This window comes from Dama dama, chromosome 5 (assembly GCF_033118175.1).
Source record: "Dama dama isolate Ldn47 chromosome 5, ASM3311817v1, whole genome shotgun sequence".
Taxonomy (NCBI): Eukaryota; Metazoa; Chordata; class Mammalia; order Artiodactyla; family Cervidae; genus Dama; species Dama dama.
Genome location: NC_083685.1, coordinates 97,723,505 through 97,744,711, shown reverse-complemented (window position 1 = coordinate 97,744,711; position 21,207 = coordinate 97,723,505). Strand labels below are relative to the sequence as shown.

The window sequence follows — 21,207 nt, the reverse complement described above, 5'->3', positions numbered from 1 at the left end:
GGGCTGAAGGGCGCCTTAAGGGCCAGGCGGGCGGAGGCGGGGGGCAGGGGAGCGGCGAGGACGACGGGGAGGGCTGGGGTCAGACTCGGTGGGCTCGTGGTGGATATAGGGAGCCCACCCACCAGGCTCAGGGTTCCCAGGCCGCGAGAGAGAGGCTGGAGCCCTGCGGCGCCGGACCCGCCACCTGGCAGGCCGCGATCCCCGCCCTCTGCGCCCCGCCCCCGCGGCCGACTAGTGGCCCGCCGCGCCCCGCCCCCGCCCGCAGTGCCCGGATGTGGGTGACGTGCGGCCGCCATCTTCCCGTCCCGGGCAGCCAGCGCCAGTCGGAGCCAGCTCGCGCCGCCGCCGCCATCACTGCGGCTGCCAAGTCCTCCGCCCGCTGCCCCCGCCATGTGAGTCGGCGCTCGCACCTGCACCGGGTGGCCGGCGCTGGCCGCCGCCCTTAGGCCCGGGCCTGGGGAGGGCCCGGGGTTCGACTCGCGTCCCCCACGCGCCCCGCGTCCCGAGACCAGGCCGGCGCCCGTGACTGCGCGCGGGCATCAGGAGAGCCCCGCGGTCCGGGCTGGCCGTGCGGAGGCTGGCCGCGGGAGGGAGCGGACCCCCCGTCTGTCCGCTCCGCGTCTGTCATCGCTGCCGGGTCCACCCCGGGCCGTGTCTTGTGAGGTCGCCCTCATTTGACAGGCGGGGAAACTGAGGCCCGAGGGGGAGGGGGCCTCCCTCAAGGTCACGCAGCAGCTCGCCCGCGGGGCCGGACGGAGGCCAGGGCTCGCATCGTGTGGCTTTCTTCCCGGCAAGAAGGAAGGGAGGGACGGATGGAGGGACAGGCGGATGGGCGGAGCCCTGGCTGCGGGGCCAAGGGCTGCAGGCCTTGGTTCTTAATCCGTCCCTGCCCCTCAGGTCGGCTACCGCTGCCACCGCCCCCCCTGCCGCCCCGGCTGGGGAGGGAGGCCCTCCTGCGCCCCCTCCAAACCTCACTAGTAACAGGAGACTGCAGCAGACCCAGGCCCAGGTGGATGAGGTGAGTGGGGTTGGTGGTGTCAGAAACAGTGGGAAGGACCTTGAGGGTTGACAAACCGGTACGGGGGTCCATCTTGGGTTGGGGGTGGTGGCAGTTCATGTTTGGGTACGAAAATATACCATGGCCCGTCCTTGTCAGCATGCAGGCATGGGAGGGCCTGTGGGGATGTTGGTCTGGCTAACCTGGGGTGTTTCACCCTGGGTGGGTACTCTGGTGAACGGCAGGCTGCTTGAGGCTCGGTAAATAGAGGGTGCTGCTGTGACATACGAGCGGTCTGGCTACCACATGCCCCTGCTGTGTGCTCCTTGCATATCTCTGGTGTGCTAGGCATGTTCTGTATATGTCCTTGGCATGTTAACCATGCCACATGGGGGTGCCTGTTCCCTGTGTGAGCTCATGGTGGGTGGAGGAGTGCCCTTTGAGATGGGCCTTGGCACACACCCCCCTGCCTTGTGGGCCTTCCCCCAGGTGGTGGACATCATGAGGGTGAATGTAGACAAGGTCTTGGAGCGGGACCAGAAGCTGTCGGAGCTGGACGACCGTGCCGACGCCCTCCAGGCGGGGGCCTCCCAGTTTGAAACCAGTGCAGCCAAGCTCAAGCGCAAATACTGGTGGAAAAACCTCAAGGTAAGGGTGGAGGCAGGCGGGAGGACAGGGAAGAGGAGGTGAATGGGAGTATCCTGGTCTGTCTCACTGAGCCTCCTTCTCAACCCCAGATGATGATCATCCTGGGAGTGATTTGCGCCATCATCCTTATCATCATCATCGGTGAGTACGGTGGGAGTGGCTAGGGCCCTTTCTTGGAGAGGGTTCCCCTGCGGTTTCTGGGTTTTGAAGGTCATTAACCTAGATTTTAGTATTCAGCAAAAAGCATATATAGTTGCCAATAGCAGTTCTGATTCATCTAGAGCCCCAAACCTTGAAGTTGTTTAGCTTGCACTTTGCCTGCTTCTGGGCAATTTCTGTTAAGATTTTCAGAAACAGGAAAGCTGGTGGATCCCCAAGGCTCCCTTGAGGCCCTGTTGGGCCTAAGAGCATAATAGACTGGGAACCTGGAATTGGGGAGTGGGAGAGCCGCAGAGACCAAGGGGCTTGAGAAACAGCTGGGAAGCAAACCACCCCACTGTTTGAGAGCTGTGGTCTCAGAGGATTAGGGGTCTGTGGCTCCAAGGCCATACGATGGAGTTGAGAAGACCTTGGAACCCATCTGTGTAGCCTCCTTGCTTTACAGATGAAGAACCTGAGGCCAAGAGGGGAAGGGATGTCACCTAGCTGGGAGGTGGGGAAGGTGGGAGCAGGGCCGGGCTGACACACTGCTTTCTCTCTTTCTCTTCCTCCCTTCTCCCTCTTCTTCCTTCTCTTTCCCTCTCCACAGTTTACTTCAGCTCTTAAACCCCTGAGGAGCCTGCCCTGCCCAGAGAAGGGCCTCTCTCCCCAATCCCCAGCCGCTCCTCCACCTCTCAGCCATATCTTCCAGCCCCACCTCCCCCGGATCCATGTGTGTGTGTCGTGTGTGTGCCCCCTTGTAAATAGCCAGCTGTTATTTATACATATATAATATTATATATATTTGGTCTGTTTGTAGTTTTATTACTAGAAGATTTTTTCCAGTTGTCCTTAACACCCCTTCCTGAGGTTCCCATCACCTCCTTTTTTCCTCTTTTCCTCCTTCCCTTTCCCTCTCTTCCTGACCAACCCCAAGTCCCCTTCATTTGCATCTGCTATGCAATAGTTCCTCTTCCTCTCCTTCCCTTGGATTTAGCTGCTCCTTCCTCCCACCCTGGTCTTCCCCATACCTCCACCCCCACCCCCCACCCCTACAAAAAAGACAAAAAGCAACTGTCCAGGCTTCCCTAGGTGCATTTTCTTTGCATCATTGGGAGGCTCTGAGACTGGTCCCTCTTGGTCCTAAGAATCCCATGGTCTTCTGGGAGCTTCCAGCATGTTAATTAGCATCCATTTGCCTACTGACATCCCTTTTGGTTTTCTTTCCCTCCTATCACTTTTCTGTTGCAGTCTTTCAACCTGTGTTTCTTTTTTACTGAGGATTTAGTCCCTGTTGGTCCTTGTATCACACTTTCATTTGCATGACTACTTGCAGGTAGTGGGGAGCCTGGACTTTTGGGGAGCCAGGCTGTTCTGGCCCCCAGAATCACCCCCTCCAGCCCCTCTAGTCCAGTTTGCCTCCCCATCCTGATTTTCCAAACCTCTTGTCCCTCCTTTCCCTCCCCCCAGCTGGTGTGTAAGTGTATTGGAGTTCAGTGTGTTATGATGGACCAATAATTCTGCCACTTGGAGTCTCTCCCCACATTCCTGCTCCCCAGTTTTCATGTGGGGCACTCAGTTGACATTCCCATGGGGTCCCCCCCACCTCCTGTCTGCCTGGTCTGCCTCCTCCTCCTCCCACCAGGAGAGTTGGGGGTTGGCCACAATCCGATCTGTTTTGGGAGAGGTGGCTACAGTGTGTGGGGGGGTCATCACTGCCTTGGGGAGGATGGGGCAGGGCATCATCCCCCCACATCCTGCCTGAAATCTCTGGCCCCACCCCTGCTGGGGGGTGGATTGAAAACCCTCCCTCACATGGGGGGGTGTTACCCCATCACTGCCCAGCTCCTCTGACTGCCCCCCTGAATTTAGGGCGGGGGTACTAGTCACTGCCAATATGTGTATGGGACTTGCTGGAAGATGGGGATTCTTGCCCCTCTCCAGGGCGGTCAAGCCCAGAGAGAGCTGTCTCCCCCCTTAGGTGAAGTGATAAAGGAATGGTCTGATAACCTTTTTAAATGGCACAATTTTAGGGGTCTAAGGGTGAATTCCCTTAACCTGCCACTGGAGGGGACCCCCAAACTCTTTCTTCTCCCCACACTTGAGTTTTTTGTGTGGAGGGGGAGCAGGGAGATCTAAGCTGTGGTGTGAAAGGGTAGGGAGAGATGCTGGGGGTGGGGGTGCTGTGTTCTAGACCCCCCCATATTATCCCAGTATCCCCTGCCCCCCTTCCCTCACCCCATGCCCCCAATTCTGTGGCGCATCCAGATTGTGAAAATGTACAATAAATGTGTAATGAGTAACCAGGTGGTGGTCTAAGATCTTTTCTTAACCAGTGGGAAGCATATTGGATCTGCAGGTATAACCGGAATGTTGAGATGATACATCTGGAAGAGACAGCTTTGCCGAGGGGCCTGACCTTGGGCAGGGCAGGGCAAAGGCAAAGTATGATTCTCAAAGTGGCCACGAGGGGGCACAAGGAGTTGGTAATGGAAAATGTTCCTGATCCCAGTGTCAGCATGGTGAACCCTGACACTGGAAACCTGGAAGCATGGCTTCCTAGCTTTCCCTGCTCCCTCTTCCCTGAGGGCATACTCCATTGTTTACTGGATTCCTTTCTACTCCTTGAAATCTCAGATGCTTTCAGTCTCTCCTGTGGTCATTTATTCCTAGGCCTGAAGTAGATGGGCAACCATGAAATTTCTCTCTCTCATTCTGACTAGCACAGTGCCAGCATCCAGAAGGAATTAAATACTGAACAAAGCCGCTCAGGGAGACCCAGGCAAGTGTATTTCGGAGCTGACCAGATGGCCTGCTACCCCTGCACTCTTGTGGCTAGACGGCCTGCTGCTCTTGTGCTCTGTTGTGGGACTGGTGACCCTAGACACTATACTGAACTCCTTTAACTTCCAGCTCGGTAACACTCATGGTGTGGCACCCTAGCGTCCCTGCCCACAGGCACTTTAATAGTACGTGGAGAGTGCTCGGTAAGTTCTGGAGGGCCCACTTTTCTGGGTTGCAGCATGAGGATTCAACAGCACAGGAAACCTGGTGTTTCCCAAACTTCTGGACTCTTAAGAACTACCAGGAACGCATTTTAAAATAGATTTTCAAGCTCCTTCCCCGGAGATTGATTCAGCAGTTGTAAAGGAGCCAGGTGATTCTTGCAATTAGGTATACAATCATCATAATGTTCCCTTGTTGAGGGCTATTTTTGAGACAGTGCTCAGGGCCTATTCGCCCTTTATCTACTGAGTAATTTACAGGTTTAGGATTACCGCAGGCCTTAGGACCCACCTTCTTTATCAGGGACCTGATACAAGGGTACCAAATCTTGACCCCATTAGAAACTAGCGTTAATCCGGACAGATTATGTAACTTCTCTGGCTCTGTCTCATTTATGAGGTAGTAGGAAGTTAAGTCAGCTGCCTTCTCCCGAGTTTGTAAGCAGTGCACCTCCTGGCCCACAAAAAATAACCTGGAAGGTGGCTATCGTCATCATGACAGGGTACTGAGACCTGAAGACGGCTTCACCCTAAGGCTCCCACCTTTCAGCTTCAAGGAGCTTCAGAAACCCAGGTCCAAAGTCCCAGCGCGGGGGCGCTCTTGTCACGCGCCTGACGGCTCACAAAGTGCCCCTACCAGAGCCGCCAACCGGTCACGTCTGCGCATGCGCAGACTCTACAGGCTTTGGGCAGAGTGTCGTCAAGGAAAATCCCCGGCTTCTAGGTAAACAAGTTGCCGCGTGAGATGGCCCGCACGTGTCCTCTACAGCTCCGAGACACCTCAGCCTATGAGAAAATAAAGGGCTGGACTGGCGTTTGCGTCACCGATCCTAGGCAGGTCGGGGGGGAGGCAATGCTGCCACAGCCAATAAAGACTTCGGAGGTGGGTGGAGGCGTGGCTTTCGATCAGACTTCCAATTAACGTGCTAGGGCGGCCCCTCCCGCACGTGGATCTGTCACTGCTGGTTGACAAACTGACCAATGAGAAGATGACGGAGGCGGGCGGCACCAATGGTGGCAGTGCGGGATCTGGGTGGCCGCACGCGGCGCGGGGCATGGGTCCGCGCTCTTAGGCCAATAAGCTTGAGGGGCGTGGCGTCCCGGTCGGCGGGCGGGCCTTGAGTAAGCGAAGTCCCCTTGATCCTAGTTGGGAAGAAATTCGATGGCGTGCGCGCCGAGCGGTGAGTGCTCCGGCGTGGGGGGTGAGGAGCGGCGGTCGGTATGGATTTTTCTACGGTGATGTGTTCTATAAGGAGGGGTGTTACTGCAGTGCAGTGAAACGTGCGTGCTAAGTAACCAGTAGGGTCCGACTCTGCGACCCACTGGACTGCAGCCCACCAGGCTCCTCTGTCCGTGAGATTCTCCAGGGATCTTCCAAATGGCGTGATCACCGCGGTGCGAGCTCTGATGGTTGTGGGGGAATAGGGACTGCGAACTCAACTCTAGAGAGAGGGGAGCGGGAGTCCCTTACATCAGATCCCTCAACGCCCTAGGGTCCCTGGACCCCTGATTGCCTCTGCGAGGGTCTTGGAAGTTAGCAAACTGAGGGAGCTGAGAACCCTGCTCCCAGGGAGTTATGGGACAGGACCCCTGAGAACCGGTGAGGGGCGTTCCAGAGCGTGACTGCTGTTTGGGTAGGTACCTTAAGCACTTGAAATAGGCAGGGGTTCTGAGACTGGAGAGAGGCCCTGGGAGGGCAGGTGGGAGGGTACCAAAGGGTTGCTGCAGGTGGGGTGATTTGTGTTACCCTGAGCTAATCAAATCTCAGCTCTAGATGTCTTTCTTATGTGTAAGAGGGAGGGGTTGGGCTTCAGAGCCATTCTTGGGAGTAAACGTGAGGTAGCCACTGTCAGATCCTAAGAGGGAGAATGGGCTTGTGCAGATTGGCTGTACATATGTCTTCCTGAGCTCCTGGAGTGAGGAGGCACCTACAGGGTGTATCTGTCTGTACAAGCAGCCAGGCCTGTGGTTAAGTGACCTGCCGTAAGGTGGAAGACTGAGGAAGTGGGGTTCCTAGGAAATCAGGGGGGCCGGTGGCTGCTAGGGTGTTCTCAAGGGCTTTGTGAGCATGTGAAAACTGGGACTGTGATGATTTGAAGTGTGTGCAGAGTGCCAACTGAATGTCCTAAGGGAGAGGAGAGGGTGGATGGTTTCAGGCACCAAACTTAGAATTGACTGGGTATTTGAGAGGCCCAGGTACCCAGAGCTGGTAACACCTCAACAGGTTCCTGAAGGGTAAGAGGCCAGAATTATGAACCATTATCAGAGCTCAGATTTAAATCCTGGGCCCCATTTATTAAGAGCCTGAGAACATATTATGAAGCAATTTAGGCAAGTTTAGTAATTTCTGAGGCTTAGTTGATCCTTGTGGAATGGGGATAATGATGCCCATCTCACAGAATTGTTCTGAAGATTAAAGAAGATAACATATGGAAAGTGCTCAGTGCAATGCCTGGGTCGTGTCTTTATTTATTTAGGTTAAAAAAATGGCTATGGAGTGACAAAATAACAGTGACAGTGTGTAAAATTTATGTGAATGCTGTGGTTGGGAACTATTCTCACATTCTTAAGGCTTTTTTTTTTTTTTTTTTTTTTTTTTTGCGAGTTGTGGTGACGTCCTCCCCATTTCCCTCTTCCTGGTTCTTCTGGTCCTGAGGTGCCAGGCTTGCTCATTCTTCCCTTTTATTCCTCTCCCAAGATCCAGGCTCTAGCCTGGGCTACGTGCTCTTTTCCAGTTCGATTTCCTCATCCTAGACCCACTCTCCTCCCTATCCCTCCTCCCTCTTTCTGCTGCCATAGTAACAAGAGATTCAAGCTCTGAAGGGGGCCTCAGGGAAGAGCAAAGGTCTCTTGCAGAACCTGGGCCTCCAACTTCCCCGCCCTGGCTTTGGGACCGGGCCAGCAGATGTATACAGTCTGGGAGAGGGGGAAAGCCAATGCCAGGAGCTGTAGGAGCAAGCCAGGGGGAGGGCGGATGCGAGCCTCGAGCTGAGAGCCAGGCATGGGGGCGAGAGAGGGGGGACCCCTTCCTCCTAATCCTCTCTCCAGGAATCCCTGGCTTGGGGACAGGACGGCTGTCGTTGGGCTGGGGGAGGCGCCCAGGCGGGTGCATGTCCTGGGATACTTGCCAAAAGTACACGATGTTCCCAAGTGCACTGGCCGCCGCCCTCTCGGGCTGGCCGCCTCCCAAACCCCTGCCTCTCCAGCCTCCCTGCCCCACATTCCCCGGCTGCCTCGCCCCGCCCCCTTCCTCCGCCTTGACGTCACCACCGCCTCCCGCCCCCTCTCCTCCATTGACGGCAGCGGGGCCTGGTTACTGTGGGTACCGTGAGGCAGGATTCTGGTTAGGGCCTTGAGAGCGGGTGGGGTGGAGCGCGACCTTTTTGTCTACGAAAAAGAAAAATGTGGCGGTGGAGGAGGACAGCAAGGACCGCCTGTGTCGGGGCAGATCATACTAGAGCCCCGAGGAGTGCGGGAGAAGAGGAAAAGCGGTTTCCAGAGAGGAGGTGTCTGAAAAGGAGACAAGGGACTGGACCGCAGTATAAGAGTTGGCGGGGGGGGGGGGGGGGGGGGGGCATTTTCAAGGAGAGAATACTGAGAATCCAGGTTCCGGAATCCTCTATTTCCTATGACTTCTTGCTTTGTTTTTTTTTTTTTTTTTTTTCTGGGTTATTCTGTAACCTTCCTGCGTCTAGCTTTTCCACAGACCCTTGCCCTGCCACCCCCACCCCTCATGGGGAACACCACTGTTACGGAGAGCTTAGGCCACGTGACAGTGAGGGATGTGCACCCACAGCTGATTACGTCAGCATCAACCTCTTCACTTGCCACCCACGTTTCCAGGGAGCCCTACAGGAACTACACCTCAGTCTTGATTGGAGGGGGTCTGTGTAACTGCAGCTCTTTGCGGCTCAAACTGGCACTTTATCCCCCCAAATTAGGATTCAGGGTTCTGCTCCTTGCCTCTTAAAAATAAATTATAATTTCCAGCCCCTTCTCTATTGCCGACGTCCCTTCTCCTAACCTAGCTATATTTACAACAAAGTCACCATGTTTATAATCACCCTACTGTGTATTAGGTTCTCTTCTGGGGGCTGGGAAATACAGCTAAGGAGACAGATGATGAGGTGCTTGGCTTTGTCTTCTGCTGGTGGTGGGAACTTGAAGGCCTTGCCACCCCACATTTTCTGTGTATAAGGTCTCTTTTCTCAGCCACCCCCTTTGTTGCCCTGTAGCCCTGGCTTCCTGGCTCTCACTTCAGGGCCAGCCCTAATTGTGGGTGGCTGCATCCTCAGTAGAGAAGCACTAGTCACCACGTAGGTTGCTCAGAGTGGCATGGAAGCACCTGCCATTGTTTCCCTTCACAACCTCTGTTGGGTTCTATCTGCCACTTCCATTGTTTGGCATCCATCACCCCACTCCACTCCCACATCAAATTGCCCTCCTCCTAGCTGTCCACAGGATTTGAAGTGTCAGAGCAAGGGATTGGATATGGCTTTATGAGGACGACAAGGCTGGGGAGGGGAATCTTGGAAAGGCCAAGCTGGGTTTCTGTCTGTCCCTCTTCTCCCAACGACCAGTCATCTCATCCAGCTTGGCCCACCTCCTAAGGTCTGCATTCTTTCTGCCCACCCTCTGGCGAGGCCAGGGTGTCCTGTTGTGCAGGGCAGGTCAGTTCAGGGAGTAGACCTTTCTTAAATATCTACTGTGGCCCAGGTATTTTCCCCAAATAGGGGCAGCTTACCTCCCCTCCCCTCCCTTCCATTATTTACTGTGCAAGACGTTCTGCGCCCATTGGCTGGATTGTGGTGTCTGGGGCCCTTCAGCCCAGTGCCAGCACCCAGATCCACGTGCGCCCGTGTGTGTGACACAGCCCTGACCTCAGTGGGGGCCAGTAGCCAATCAGGCGCCGGGAAGAGATCCCCAGCCAATTGGGGGCGGGGCCTGCGGCTCCACCGGCAGGAGGCCAATGAGGGGCAGTGCCTGGCGTTATGCAACCCGCCTCCTGGCCCCGCTGAGCTTCCACTCCGCTGCGGGTTGCAACGGCGGCAGGCAGGCGGCCGGAGGGCGCTCGCGCGGCCAGGTAAGCATCTCCGCGGCCACCATAGTGGCCAGTCTTCGGCCTCGAACCGGACTGCCGCCACTTGCAGCCTGATGGACCGCTTTTGGCCCGGGCGCTCAGACGGCACACCAATAATCCGCCTTGCTTGCGGTCGTCCACCCCCTTTCTGTCCCCGGGGACGTAGGTATTCCTCGAACCATGTACTGAGCGTCCGCCCTCCTGCTTGCCTACCTTACTTCAAGCTTTCTCCCGGCTCCCAGCCATCCCGGCCTCACACCCGACCCTCACCAGGCATTCCCCTGCTGCCTTTGTCACTCTGGGGTCCCCGGTTTTGCCCCAGCACCGGGACCTCTTCGGGCTTTACGCTCTCCCTGCGCTTCCTCCTCCAATCCCTGGCCTCGCGCCGGCCGTGATGTCAGCCCGGTTCTAGCTGGAACATCCCGTTCCCGGTGCTAGTTCCTGCTGTTGGCCACAGCCTTCCCTTTTCTCCTGAAGCTCAGAAAATGCTCTGGGCTTGGGGGTGTGGTTGGAGAAGGGAAGAACTACCTGCTGGCTATTGTGTGTCTCTTGGTCAGAGCTGAGTATGTCTGCCTCGGATGGGTGTGTGTGTTGAGGGGGGTGGGGTGGTGAGTGTACAGAAAAGTAGGGGAGTGAGGAGAGAGGATTTATGGGTTCCTGACAATGGCAGGTGCCGGCTTCGGTCCTGTGGGTCGGGAGAGGGTGCAGGGGCCGGAGAAGGGAAGGCTGTGTTGTCTTGACTAGCATAACTGGGATCCTGGCGAGTGCCGGGCCGAGGCTTTTGCGCCGAGGGCGGCGGTGATTGTATTTTGCCCTGGGGAGCAAGGCCAGCCTCTGAAACCCCGATGGCCGCCCCTCTTCCTATGGCCACCAAGGCCTCCGGGAACCTGGGATGTATTAGAGGTGGGCGACCCCTTGTTGCGCCTGCCAGTGTGGGAGGGTGGCGTTCCCTCTGCTTCCGCCGAGAAAGGGGGGAGGGGTCGCCCCTCCCGCCCTCTTGTGGGCCCTCCAGCAACCGCTGAGCTCAGCCGCTGACGTCGGTTTCCCTGGCGACCGCGACGGCGGCGGAAGCGCGTGGTGGGGCAGCGCACGTCCGCGCGCATGTGCGGCGGAGGTGGCGCCGCCCCCGGGTAAAATTAGCCCGGAGGCCTAAATATAGGAGACGGCAGGCTCAACCCCTGCTCTGAGGCCTTGATGTCCCAGGCAGAGGAAGGCAACTGATGAGAATTTGGGGATGGGAGGTATCCAGGCTGTGGTTCACAGCTGTAGTCCTAGTCGACCGCTCAGGTTCTATCTAACCCAGGCCACACTGACAGGGGATGTTGGGGGAAAACCCACCTGCAGCCACGGCTAAGAGGACAGGAACAGAACTTGCCCAGGCTGCCTATTGGAAGCCTCGGTCCCAGCAGTATGGGGCCCTGCAAGGGAGGGTACGAGTGAAGCCGACAGGTGTTGTGAAGTTACAACCCAGGTTTTTCTCCTTGGTCTCTTCAGGTGCTGACTGTGGTCAAACTTCTCAGTCCTCTGAGGCTTGGGTCTCTCACCTCCCTCCTCTAGCTAGGCCTTCTGGCCCCCTTGAGCGTCTGTGTTGGCCTCTCCACCTTCCCCGTTCTCCTGCCCTCCCCATGGCCCAGACATGAGCAGGAGCGGCCCCCTAGAAGGGGCTGATGGGGGAGGGGACCCCAGGCCAGGGGAACCCTTTTGTCCTGGAGGGGGTCCATCCCCTGGGCCTCCAGAGCACCGACCTTGTCCTGGCCCCAGCTTGGCTGATGACACGGATGCCAACAGCAATGGCTCCAGCGGCAATGAGTCCAATGGACCCGAGTCCAGGGGTGCATCTCAGCGGAGTTCGCACAGCTCCTCCTCTGGCAATGGCAAGGACTCGGCCCTGCTGGAGACCACGGAGAGCAGCAAGAGGTGTGTCTGGATGGGTGTGGCAGGTTCTGGGAGTGGTCTCTGGAGCCATCTGAGCTGGGAGACAGGCCCCAGCTGCTAGCCACTTTCTCCTCATCGTGGGCCTGTTGCTTCTCCTTTAGCACGAACTCTCAGAGCCCATCCCCACCCAGCAGTTCCATTGCCTACAGCCTCCTGAGTGCCAGCTCTGAGCCAGACAACCCCTCTACCAGTGGCTGCAGGTTTGTGGGGCGGGGTGGGGGGGGAATGGGGGCAAGGGGACTGAGGGCCAGGCTCTGGGGCTAATGCCTGTACCCTCTCCCTCCTTGTGGGCCCTGCAGCAGTGAACAGTCAGCTCGGGCAAGGACTCAGAAAGAACTCATGACGGCACTGCGAGAGCTCAAGCTTCGGCTGCCCCCAGAGCGCAGGGGCAAGGGCCGCTCCGGGACTCTGGCCACATTGCAGTATGCGCTGGCTTGTGTCAAGCAGGTGCAAGGTGAGTGGTGCTCCTGGGAGTGTAAGGGTCAGGTTCTGGGTGACTGTGGGGAGCTGTCTCTTTGCTAAATGTGCTGCTGCCCACACCCAATAGGGATTCCCTTTTAGCTTAATCGTTAAAGTATCTGCTTGCAGTGCAGGAGACCTGGGTTCCATCCCTGGGTTGGGAAGATCCCATGGAGCAGGGAATGGCAACCCACTCCAGTATTCTTGCCTGGGAAATCCCATGGAGAGAGGAGCCTGGTGGGCTGCAGTCCATGGGGTTGCAAAGAATTGAACATGACTGAGGGACTAAACCACCACCCACCCCTGCAGCCAACCAGGAGTTCTACCAGCAGTGGAGCCTGGAGGAGGGCGAACCGTGTGCCATGGACATGTCCACCTATACTCTGGAGGAGCTGGAGCACGTCACGTCTGAGTATACACTCCGCAACCAGGTCAGTGCGCCCCGCCCCTGCACCCGACGTGCCCCCAGCCCTGCTTCCACAGCTCCTGAACCTGCGTTCATCCTTACTCTCTCGCCTAGGACACCTTCTCCGTGGCTGTCTCCTTCCTGACAGGCCGCATTGTCTACATTTCCGAGCAGGCCGGTGTCCTGCTGCGCTGCAAGCGGGATGTGTTCCGGGGCGCCCGCTTCTCGGAGCTCTTGGCTCCCCAGGATGTGGGCGTCTTCTACGGTTCCACCACCCCATCCCGCCTGCCCACCTGGGGCCCAGGGGCCTCCTCAGGTGAGGTCCCCAGGTGCTCAGGGGGGAAGATGACCAGTCCCTGGAAGCAACTCCTGTGAGGGGCCAGGGGACCCAGGCTTTTCCTCGCTGGGTTTTTCTCAGCGCAGGGAAGGGATGGGGAGCCATACTCACTGCCCTCCTGGTCTGTCTCAGGTTCAGGCCTCAAGGACTTCACCCAGGAGAAGTCTGTCTTCTGTCGTATCAGGTTGGTGGGAGACATGGGAGCAGACCCCTTCCACCTCCCATCCCCCTGCTCTTCTTTGCTGGGTCAGCCATGACCTTGAGCTGGAGGGTGGGTGGCTCTTCACCAATCATCTCTAATGCCCCTTTCTCTTCCTTGCTAGAGGGGGTCCTGACCGGGATCCGGGGCCTCGGTACCAGCCATTCCGCTTAACCCCATATGTGACCAAGATCCGGGTCTCCGACGGGGCCCCTGCTCAGCCATGCTGCTTGCTCATTGCAGAACGCATTCACTCTGGTTATGAAGGTGGGCAGCCCCGGGCCTGACCTGGTTGGGGTAGGAGGAAGGGTGCCTCCTCTAGGCTGGGGGTGAGGCAGAACAGGAGTCTGGGAGACAACTTTGGAACAGGATGAGGGTTTGAACACCCCTTTAGAGGTCGAGTTGGGTAAGAGCTCCAAGTTAGGAGAAGGCAAAGAAAAGTGCCTTGGTTTTCAGTTTTGTTATTGTCGTGGGGCACAGAGATGGTCCAGACTGTCTCTGGAGGCCAGGGGGCCCAGGGGAGAGCTGTGGAGGGAATCATCTTCCAGTCAGCCTAGGCCTGAGGCAGCACATGGAGCATTCTGCATGAGCTCCAATGGCTACGCCTCCTGTGCCTAAGCTCCCCGGATCCCCCCTGACAAGAGGATCTTCACCACACGGCACACGCCCAGCTGCCTCTTCCAGGACGTGGATGAGAGGTGAGGTCAGGACCTGGAGGAAAAGGAGGTGGTCAGGGCTGAGGCTCTGGCCCTTCTGACACCCCCTCTCCTCTCAGGGCTGCCCCGCTGCTGGGCTACCTCCCCCAGGACCTCCTGGGGGCCCCAGTGCTCCTCTTCCTGCATCCCGAGGACCGACCCCTCATGCTGGCCATTCACAAGAAGAGTGAGTTTCTCTCTTTCTGATCGCACTTCCAGCTGTCTCCAGGGCTTCCTTAGGGCTGCCCCTGTGATTGTGTCTCTTGGTGCCTTGATGTCGGGGTTGGGGGGATTCGACCTCACTTAGCTCTCCCTCCCACTGACCTGCACCTTGTTTCCCATGGCCTTCAGTCCTGCAGCTGGCTGGCCAGCCCTTTGACCACTCCCCTATTCGCTTCTGTGCCCGTAACGGGGAGTATGTCACCATGGACACCAGCTGGGCTGGCTTTGTGCACCCCTGGAGCCGCAAGGTGGCCTTTGTGTTGGGCCGCCACAAAGTACGCACGTAAGTGAGCAGGTAACTGAATCGTGCTCTGGAGGTCAGGCCAGCGTGGAGGGGCCAGGGCTCAGCTCCCCTCCTGCACCCCACAGGGCGCCCCTGAATGAAGATGTATTCACTCCCCCGGCCCCCAGCCCCGCTCTGTCCCTGGACTCTGACATCCAAGAGCTCTCGGAGCAGATCCACCGGCTGCTGTTACAGGTGAGGGTGGAGGGGAGGGGGCTTGGGAGACAAGGAAGAGGGCGGAGTGGGCCTCAGGCCATCTAACCCACTGTCACTCTCTCTGCCTCAGCCTGTACACAGCCCCAGCCCCACGGGCTTCTGTGGAGTCGGCCCGGTGCCTTCCTCCGGCCCTCTCCTCAGCCCTGGCTCCTCCAGTGAGAGCAACGGGGGTGATGCTGAGGGACCTGGGCCTCCTGCCCCGGTGAGTGGCCCTTGAGTCCCCTGTCCTGTCCCCTTGTCCTCAGAGTCAGCACTGCCAAGCCCAGGGGAGCATCATCCACCTCCTTCCTTCCTTGTTCTGCTCTCGTCGTGACTTCCCCACTGGGGCCTTTCTCTTGCACTACGCTCTGGGCTCCCGAGGCTGGCCAGGCCCCCCAGTGCTGCCCACTCCCTGCCCTGTCCCACAGGTGACCTTCCAGCAGATCTGTAAGGATGTGCACCTAGTGAAGCATCAGGGGCAGCAGCTTTTTATTGAGTCCCGGGCCCGGCCTCTGCCCCGGCCCCGTGTCCCTTGTGAGTTGGCGAGGGTGTGGGTGGGGAGCGAGGCCTGGGGGGGTCCCCAGACCTTCAGCCCAACCCAGGAGTTTCTCTCTCCTTGGACCAGCTACTGGCACATTCAAGGCCAAGACCCTTCCCTGCCAATCCCCAGACCTGGAGGCGGCCCCAGCTCCAATCCAGGCCCCATTGGCCTTGGCCGTTGAGGAGGCTGAGCGGAAAGAAGCCTCCAGTTGCTCCTACCAGCAGATCAACTGCCTGGACAGCATCCTCAGGTCAGGCCATCCCGGCAGCTTCTCTGCCTGGGGCCCCGGCCCCGCCCCACCCAGACCCTGCCCTCATGTCCTCTGGTGCCTCCTCAGGTACCTGGAGAGCTGCAACCTCCCCGGCACCACAAAGCGCAAATGTGCCTCCTCCTCTTCCTGCACTGCCTCTTCAGCCTCTGATGACGACAAGCAGCGGACAGGCCCAGTCTCGGTGGGCGCCAAGAAAGGTGAAGACTGGGGCCTGCCCTGCTCCTACCGCCTTGTCCTTTGGCCCTGTGCCTCTACATGTCTTTGGGGCCCCCACCTCACTCTGTCGTGCCCCCCTGCCAGCCTCCCCTGTGCCATCCATCTCCTCTGCACCAGGCTTTCCTTTCCCAGCCACCCAGGGGGGCGGGGTGGTAACTGGCACCGTCTCTCTGCACAGATGCATCAGCAGTGCTGCCCGGGGAGGGGGCCGCCCCTCTGAAGGAGCCGGTGGCGGGAGGAGGAGCCCTGAGCCCGCTCGCCCTGGCCAATAAGGCGGAGAGCGTGGTGTCCGTCACCAGTCAGTGTAGCTTCAGCTCCACCATCGTCCATGTGGGAGACAAGAAGCCCCCGGAGTCGGGTATGGGTGTGGCTGAGGGCGCAGAACCGGGGCCCCATCTGATCTCTCAGCCAGAGCCCCCTCCTTCCTTGCCTTCTCCTGCCCTCTGGCCCCGAATGGAGAGAAGGAGCCTCCCTCTTAGCATTTCTCACTCTCTGCTCGCCCGCCAGCCTTTGCTGCCTTGTCTGTCCCCCACCTTGCTTCTTGTGTTCTTACTGTCAATTCACACACACAGTCTGGGGTGCAGGGTTCAACCTAAGGTGCTGCCCACAGAGGGTCTGAAGGCAAGGACTGCTGAAAAACCCTTGAAGGGTCTTTGGGCATTGATCTGGAAAATGCATGAGGAGAGAGTGGGGGTAGGCTTCCCTTCCGAGGAGGGTCATGGGGGTATCATCCTTGGGTAAGGCCCCTGGAGGGGACCAAGTGTCCTTTCTTGAGACACTTTTGCGTGGGGCTCCCTAGAGCTGGTCCTTGGGAGGCGGTGGCCAGGATTTGCAGGGGACGCCCAGGCTTGGCCGCAGGGTGGAGGCTGGGGGTTTGGCTAAGCTGTTGGACATGGAGGGGTTGGTGCAGGTGTGCTAATCGTGAGGTGCTCCTGACCTTTCTCTCATCTCATCCTCCTCAGACATCATCATGATGGAGGACGTGCCCAGCCTGCCTCCCGGTCCAGCTCCCAGCCCAGCCCCCAGCCCCACGGTAGCCCCTGAGCCAGCCCCAGACGCCTACCGCCCAGTGGGCCTGACCAAGGCCGTGCTGTCCCTGCACACTCAGAAGGAGGAGCAGGCCTTCCTCAGCCGCTTCCGTGACTTCAGCAGGCTGCGTGGACTAGACAGCTCCTCCACAGCCCCCTCGGCCCCTGGGGAGCGAGGTAGCCACCTGGGAAGCCCCTGAGCCTGCCTGCTGCCCGGTCAAGGACCAGAATGTTGGGAGAGGGAGTTCTTGAGGGAGATGCTTCTGCTCCAGGGACCCAGGCTGTTGCTGCCTCCACCACCAGGGCCCTGCCCAGGGATAGGGCCCTCGCCAGCCCCTCCGCACTAGGGTGGGGGCCTGGGCTGCCGCCCGAGGAGGGCAGCGTGGGGAGCTGCACTCAGAGGCAGGCCGAGGTGCTCTGCTTCAGGTAAGCCGCTCCAGGCCCAGTGTAGGGACAGGAAATGTGCCCACTCAGGACTCCGTTGTTGCTGATTGGGAGGTCTATGTAGACTGGCTGGGAGAATTGGGGCAACTTCATGGGGCAGAGGATCAGTGCTTCGGGGGCAGCTGGCTGCCCTCCAGGTGCCTGCGGGAGGCTCCCTAAAGGCCTCAGGACTGGGCTTTCCTGCCCACCTCTTCACTCCGTCGTGAGCTAGGCAGAGCACGGCCCAACTGGCAGGAGGATCACCTAGGCTGGCAGCGCCTGCTGGAGTTTGGCGGAGGGATCGGAGCCACCTGCCCACTCATCCATGGACCTACCCTGCCTCCTCCTGTCTGCCAGCATGCCTCTGTCTTCTGCACACCCCCAGCACGACCCCTCATGTAACCTTTCCTTTCCCTGGCTCCTTTGTCCGTAAATCCTCCCCTGTCACCGTGATTCTTCCCTGAAGGCTCCCCGAGTCCCCTCTGTTATGTGTGGGCCGGGGAGCCATAGGTCCTTCACCTACCCTCTCCCTGGTCAGAGCGGCAGGGCAGTGGGGGCGGCAGGGGCCTAACCCCCAGGCTGAGGGCCTTGCTAACCCTCGTTTCTCCCTTCAGGCTGCCACCACAGCCCTGCCACCCCCGGCCGCCGCCACCATTGCCGATCCAAAGCCAAGCGCTCACGTCACCACCAGACAGCTCGGGCCGAAGCCCCCGGCTACATTTCCCAGCCCTCGCCTGTGCCACCCTCTGCCCCCTGGCCCCCACCACCAGCCACTCCTCCCTTCCCAGCTGTGGTCCAGCCATACCCCCTCCCCGTGTTCCCTGCGAGAGGCGGCCCTCAGCCTCTCCCTCCTGCTCCCACGTCTGTGCCTCCTGCAGCTTTCCCTGCCCCCCTGGTGACCCCCATGGTGGCCTTGGTGCTCCCTAACTATCTGTTCCCTACCCCATCCACCTATCCCTACGGGGCACCCCAGACGCCTGCCGAGGGGCCTCCGACCCCTGCCTCCCGCTCCCCGTCTCCATCCCTGCCCCCGCTGCCCCCCAGCCCTCCCCACCACCCCGACTCTCCGCTCTTCAACTCAAGATGCAGCTCCCCGCTCCAGCTAAACCTGCTGCAGCTTGAGGAGCCCCCTCGCGGTGAGGGGGGTGCAGTGGCAGGGGGCTCTGGGAGCAGTGCTGGGCCCCCTCCCAGCGAGGCTGAACCAGAGGCCAGACTGGTGAGCTCTGACCCAGTTCCCCCTGCCCTCTTAGGGCCCCCGTCCTCTTAGGGCCCCCGCACGGCTCTCTCCCCCACCCCACCGCCCGGTCCTCCCCTCTCATGCTTCTTCCTGCCCTCCTGGTTGTCCCCAGAGGATGGGGTCATGGGGTGGGAGACCCCAGCTGAGTTTCTGAACAAGGCAGAAATCAGCTGCCTCATCTGTGAAGTGGGGACAGTCCTGTCTGTCTGACAGGTGGCGAGGACATCCCCATAAACTTCTGAGAGTGCGTCTGCCACTTGGAAGGGGTCCAGCGTCACGTCCCTCCTCTTCGCCAGCTCTCCTCTCACTCACCCTGGGCCCAGTGTCGTGGAGTGGGAAGAGACCACTTGGGCTGGGTGTGCCCCCAACCAGTGGCAGCAGTAAAAGGGAAGCCTAGGTGTTGATTCTTTAATCCCTTCCTGTCCCCCTCGCCTCCCCTCCCCCAGGCGGAGGTAACTGAGTCCTCCAACCAGGACGCTCTCTCGGGCTCCAGTGACCTGCTGGAGTTGCTGCTACAAGAGGACTCGCGATCTGGCACGGGCTCTGCTGCCTCAGGCTCCTTGGGCTCCGGCTTGGGCTCTGGTTCAGGCTCCCATGAGGGGGGCAGCACTTCTGCCAGCATCACACGTGAGTGCCCCCCCCCCCCCAATACTTTCTAGAGTAGGTCAGTGTCTGGGGAGTTGGGAAGCCAGGTCCCACCTTGGCTGAGTGGCCTGGGTCCATGCACTGCTTTCTAAGGCCAGTGGGCTGGACCTGCGACCTTGAGTGAGGTCTGGTGGAACACCTGCTGACCTGACTCTGTTGGCTGCTTGCCTCTCACTCTACAGGCAGCAGTCAGAGCAGCCACACAAGCAAGTACTTTGGCAGCATCGATTCTTCAGAGGCTGAGGCTGGGGCTGCCCAGGCCAGAGCTGAGCCTGGGGACCAGGTCATTAAGTACGTGCTCCAGGATCCCATCTGGCTGCTCATGGCCAATGCTGACCAGCGTGTCATGATGACTTATCAGGTGCCCTCCAGGTGAGGACTTTGGGAGCACTCCTTGCCTCCCCTTCGGAGAAGTGGGGAGGCTGCCCCCCTCACTCCCTGGCTAACTTGGGGTTTTCTTCCTGGGCCTGCCTCTGCCCTGGGGCATTTCTGTTCTGTCTCCTGCCCCTTGGAGCCCCAGCAATAGTCAGGCTGAGACTAGCTTTCCTGGTCTTGGGAAGGCCTGAAGTCTCAGAACACGGTTCTGGGGAAAAGCATGAGGCACTGAGAGGGGAGCTGTGATAGAAGAAAAGTGCCAGTTTCCTTGTGGGCCCTGGCCCCAGTTCCCATTCTCTGCCTCCTGAACCTCTTCCCGGAGCAGGGACATGGCGTCTGTGCTGAAGCAGGACCGGGAGCGGCTCCGGGCCATGCAGAAGCAGCAGCCTCGGTTCTCAGAGGACCAGCGGAGGGAACTGGGTGCTGTGCACTCCTGGGTCCGGAAAGGTCAACTGCCTCGGGCCCTTGATGTGATGGTGAGAGGAGAAGTACAGGCCAGGAGGGTGAAGAAAGAATTGAGCTCAAGTTGAAAGGACAGAGGCTAAGGGCTGATCCCATCACTGTTCCTTGGATCATTAATTCTGAAGGATGTTAATTCCACTGAGCTTGGTGTTGGGTTATTTAGTGTTAAACCATGTGAATTTTGTGGACCTTTTCTGGGCCAGTCCTGTACTAATATACATTGTGGCTATCCTGCAGTGGGGTCCGGAGACAGGATGTGACACATTTTCCAATCTTGTTGACCCCATGTGCATCCGCCTGAATTAGTATTTCCTAGGCATACATTTTGGAAAGTACTCTGGGGCTTGGGAACAAGGGGAGCTGGGTTGGCAGGTCAGCACTGAGAATCTGCCTGACTCACCCATACCCTTTCTTCTTTCAAGGCCTGTGTGGACTGCGGTAGCAGCACCCAAGAGCATGGCCATCCTGATGACCCTCTCTTCTCAGAAGTGGATGGACTGGGGCTGGAGCCCATGGAGGAGGGCGGAGGCGAGGGTGGTGGCGGTGGTGGTGAGGGTGAGGGCAGCGATGAGGCCCAGGCCCAAGCTGGGGCCAGGGTCTCGAGCTCTCAGGACCTGGCCATGGAAGAGGAAGAGCAAGGTGGGAGCTCACCCAGTCCAGCCTTACCTGCCACAGAAAATGGCACCAGCTAGACTCCATTTGGGGCCACCTCCAGGTGTGCATGAGAAACTTCCATCTCTCATGCCTCAGAACTCAGATGTGGCTGGACCAACCAATAAGAGAACTGCTCCAGCTTCTCCTGCTGTAGGGGGGCGGGGCCCCCATCACCAGCCCAGAACCCAGGGGCTGCCTCTGGCCTCTTTGGGAACAGAGGGTGGCATTCTTCAGCCCAGCCCAGCCCAGAGAAGCCTCCCATCACGTCCCCGGTGAGGAGTCGTTCAGTTTCCTGGACAAGGTTGCTGACAAGCTGCTGAAGTGGTCTCTCCAAGTCCCAGCTGAGCCGGAGTCCCTGTCCCTGGGGATTGGGGCTGCATTTATTTATTGGGGGAGTCAGCCCTCTCCCCCACCTCCTCCCCAGATGAGGGCAGGAGGAGGGTGTGAGGCCCAAGCAGGACCCTGCGGTCCAAACCCCTAGCTGCTCCAGGGTGGGGGAGGTTGGTGGACCATGGAGTCCCTGGTGCTGCCCCTCAGGTGGGACCCAGGTGTTCTCAGCTGTACCCTCTACCGATGGCATTTGTGTTTTTGATATCGTGTCTGTTATTTTTAATACAAAAAGGAAAAAAATACCAGGTCTTTGTGGAATGAAGTTTGGGGGTTGGGTTCCCCCCCTGGGGGGGGGGGCTCTTTGTGGGGAAGTGTGCCCCCCGCTTCCTGAAAAGTAGTAGTGAGAATGAGTTATTCCCTCCCCTG

The 21,207-nt window shown here is 58.8% G+C and overlaps 2 protein-coding genes across 10 annotated transcripts; both read left to right on the top strand.

Moving 5' to 3' along the window:
- Positions 1–267: 267 nt before the first annotated feature.
- On the top strand, positions 268–4,086 carry VAMP2 (vesicle associated membrane protein 2). 2 transcript variants are annotated; one of them, XM_061143423.1, is made up of 5 exons: positions 268–392; positions 898–1,018; positions 1,487–1,645; positions 1,735–1,786; positions 2,394–4,086. In XM_061143423.1, coding segments are annotated over exons 1-5 (351 nt in total). In that variant the 5' UTR covers positions 268–390; the 3' UTR covers positions 2,411–4,086. The 2 variants fall into 2 exon arrangements, with proteins under 2 accessions (XP_060999406.1, XP_060999407.1); XM_061143424.1 differs by having other exon boundaries at positions 295–392; positions 3,254–4,086.
- Positions 4,087–5,885: 1,799 nt separating this feature from the next.
- PER1 (period circadian regulator 1) lies at positions 5,886–21,075 on the top strand. Of its 8 annotated transcripts, none has more exons than XM_061143420.1 (23): positions 5,886–5,969; positions 11,363–11,785; positions 11,905–12,003; positions 12,103–12,257; positions 12,572–12,693; positions 12,843–12,984; positions 13,138–13,189; positions 13,329–13,471; positions 13,824–13,902; positions 13,980–14,086; positions 14,251–14,404; positions 14,491–14,599; positions 14,691–14,822; positions 15,028–15,133; positions 15,225–15,390; positions 15,478–15,608; positions 15,806–15,985; positions 16,590–16,832; positions 17,693–18,294; positions 18,762–18,942; positions 19,143–19,332; positions 19,661–19,811; positions 20,220–20,632. In XM_061143420.1, the coding sequence occupies exons 2-23, from the start codon at positions 11,505–11,507 to the stop codon at positions 20,487–20,489; spliced, it is 3,795 nt and encodes a 1,264-aa protein (XP_060999403.1). In that variant the 5' UTR covers positions 5,886–5,969; positions 11,363–11,504; the 3' UTR covers positions 20,490–20,632. The 8 variants fall into 8 exon arrangements, with proteins under 8 accessions (XP_060999403.1, XP_060999402.1, XP_060999401.1 ...); XM_061143419.1 differs by having other exon boundaries at positions 12,783–12,984; XM_061143418.1 differs by lacking the exon at positions 19,661–19,811 and having other exon boundaries at positions 20,220–21,075.
- The last annotated feature ends 132 nt before the right edge of the window (positions 21,076–21,207 follow it).

Bases quoted from the DNA above. Each gene is read 5' to 3' on its own strand.
- PER1 (XM_061143414.1), top strand. From the start codon at position 11,505: ATGAGCAGGAGCGGCCCCCTAGAAGGGGCTGATGGGGGAGGGGACCCC. The intron at 13,472-13,823 runs GTGGGCAGCCCC...CCTGTGCCTAAG, and splicing joins CATTCACTCTGGTTATGAAG to CTCCCCGGATCCCCCCTGAC. The intron at 18,943-19,142 runs GTGAGTGCCCCC...CTCACTCTACAG, and splicing joins CACTTCTGCCAGCATCACAC to GCAGCAGTCAGAGCAGCCAC.
- VAMP2 (XM_061143423.1), top strand. The intron at 1,019-1,486 runs GTGAGTGGGGTT...GCCTTCCCCCAG, and splicing joins CCCAGGCCCAGGTGGATGAG to GTGGTGGACATCATGAGGGT. The intron at 1,646-1,734 runs GTAAGGGTGGAG...TCTCAACCCCAG, and splicing joins ACTGGTGGAAAAACCTCAAG to ATGATGATCATCCTGGGAGT.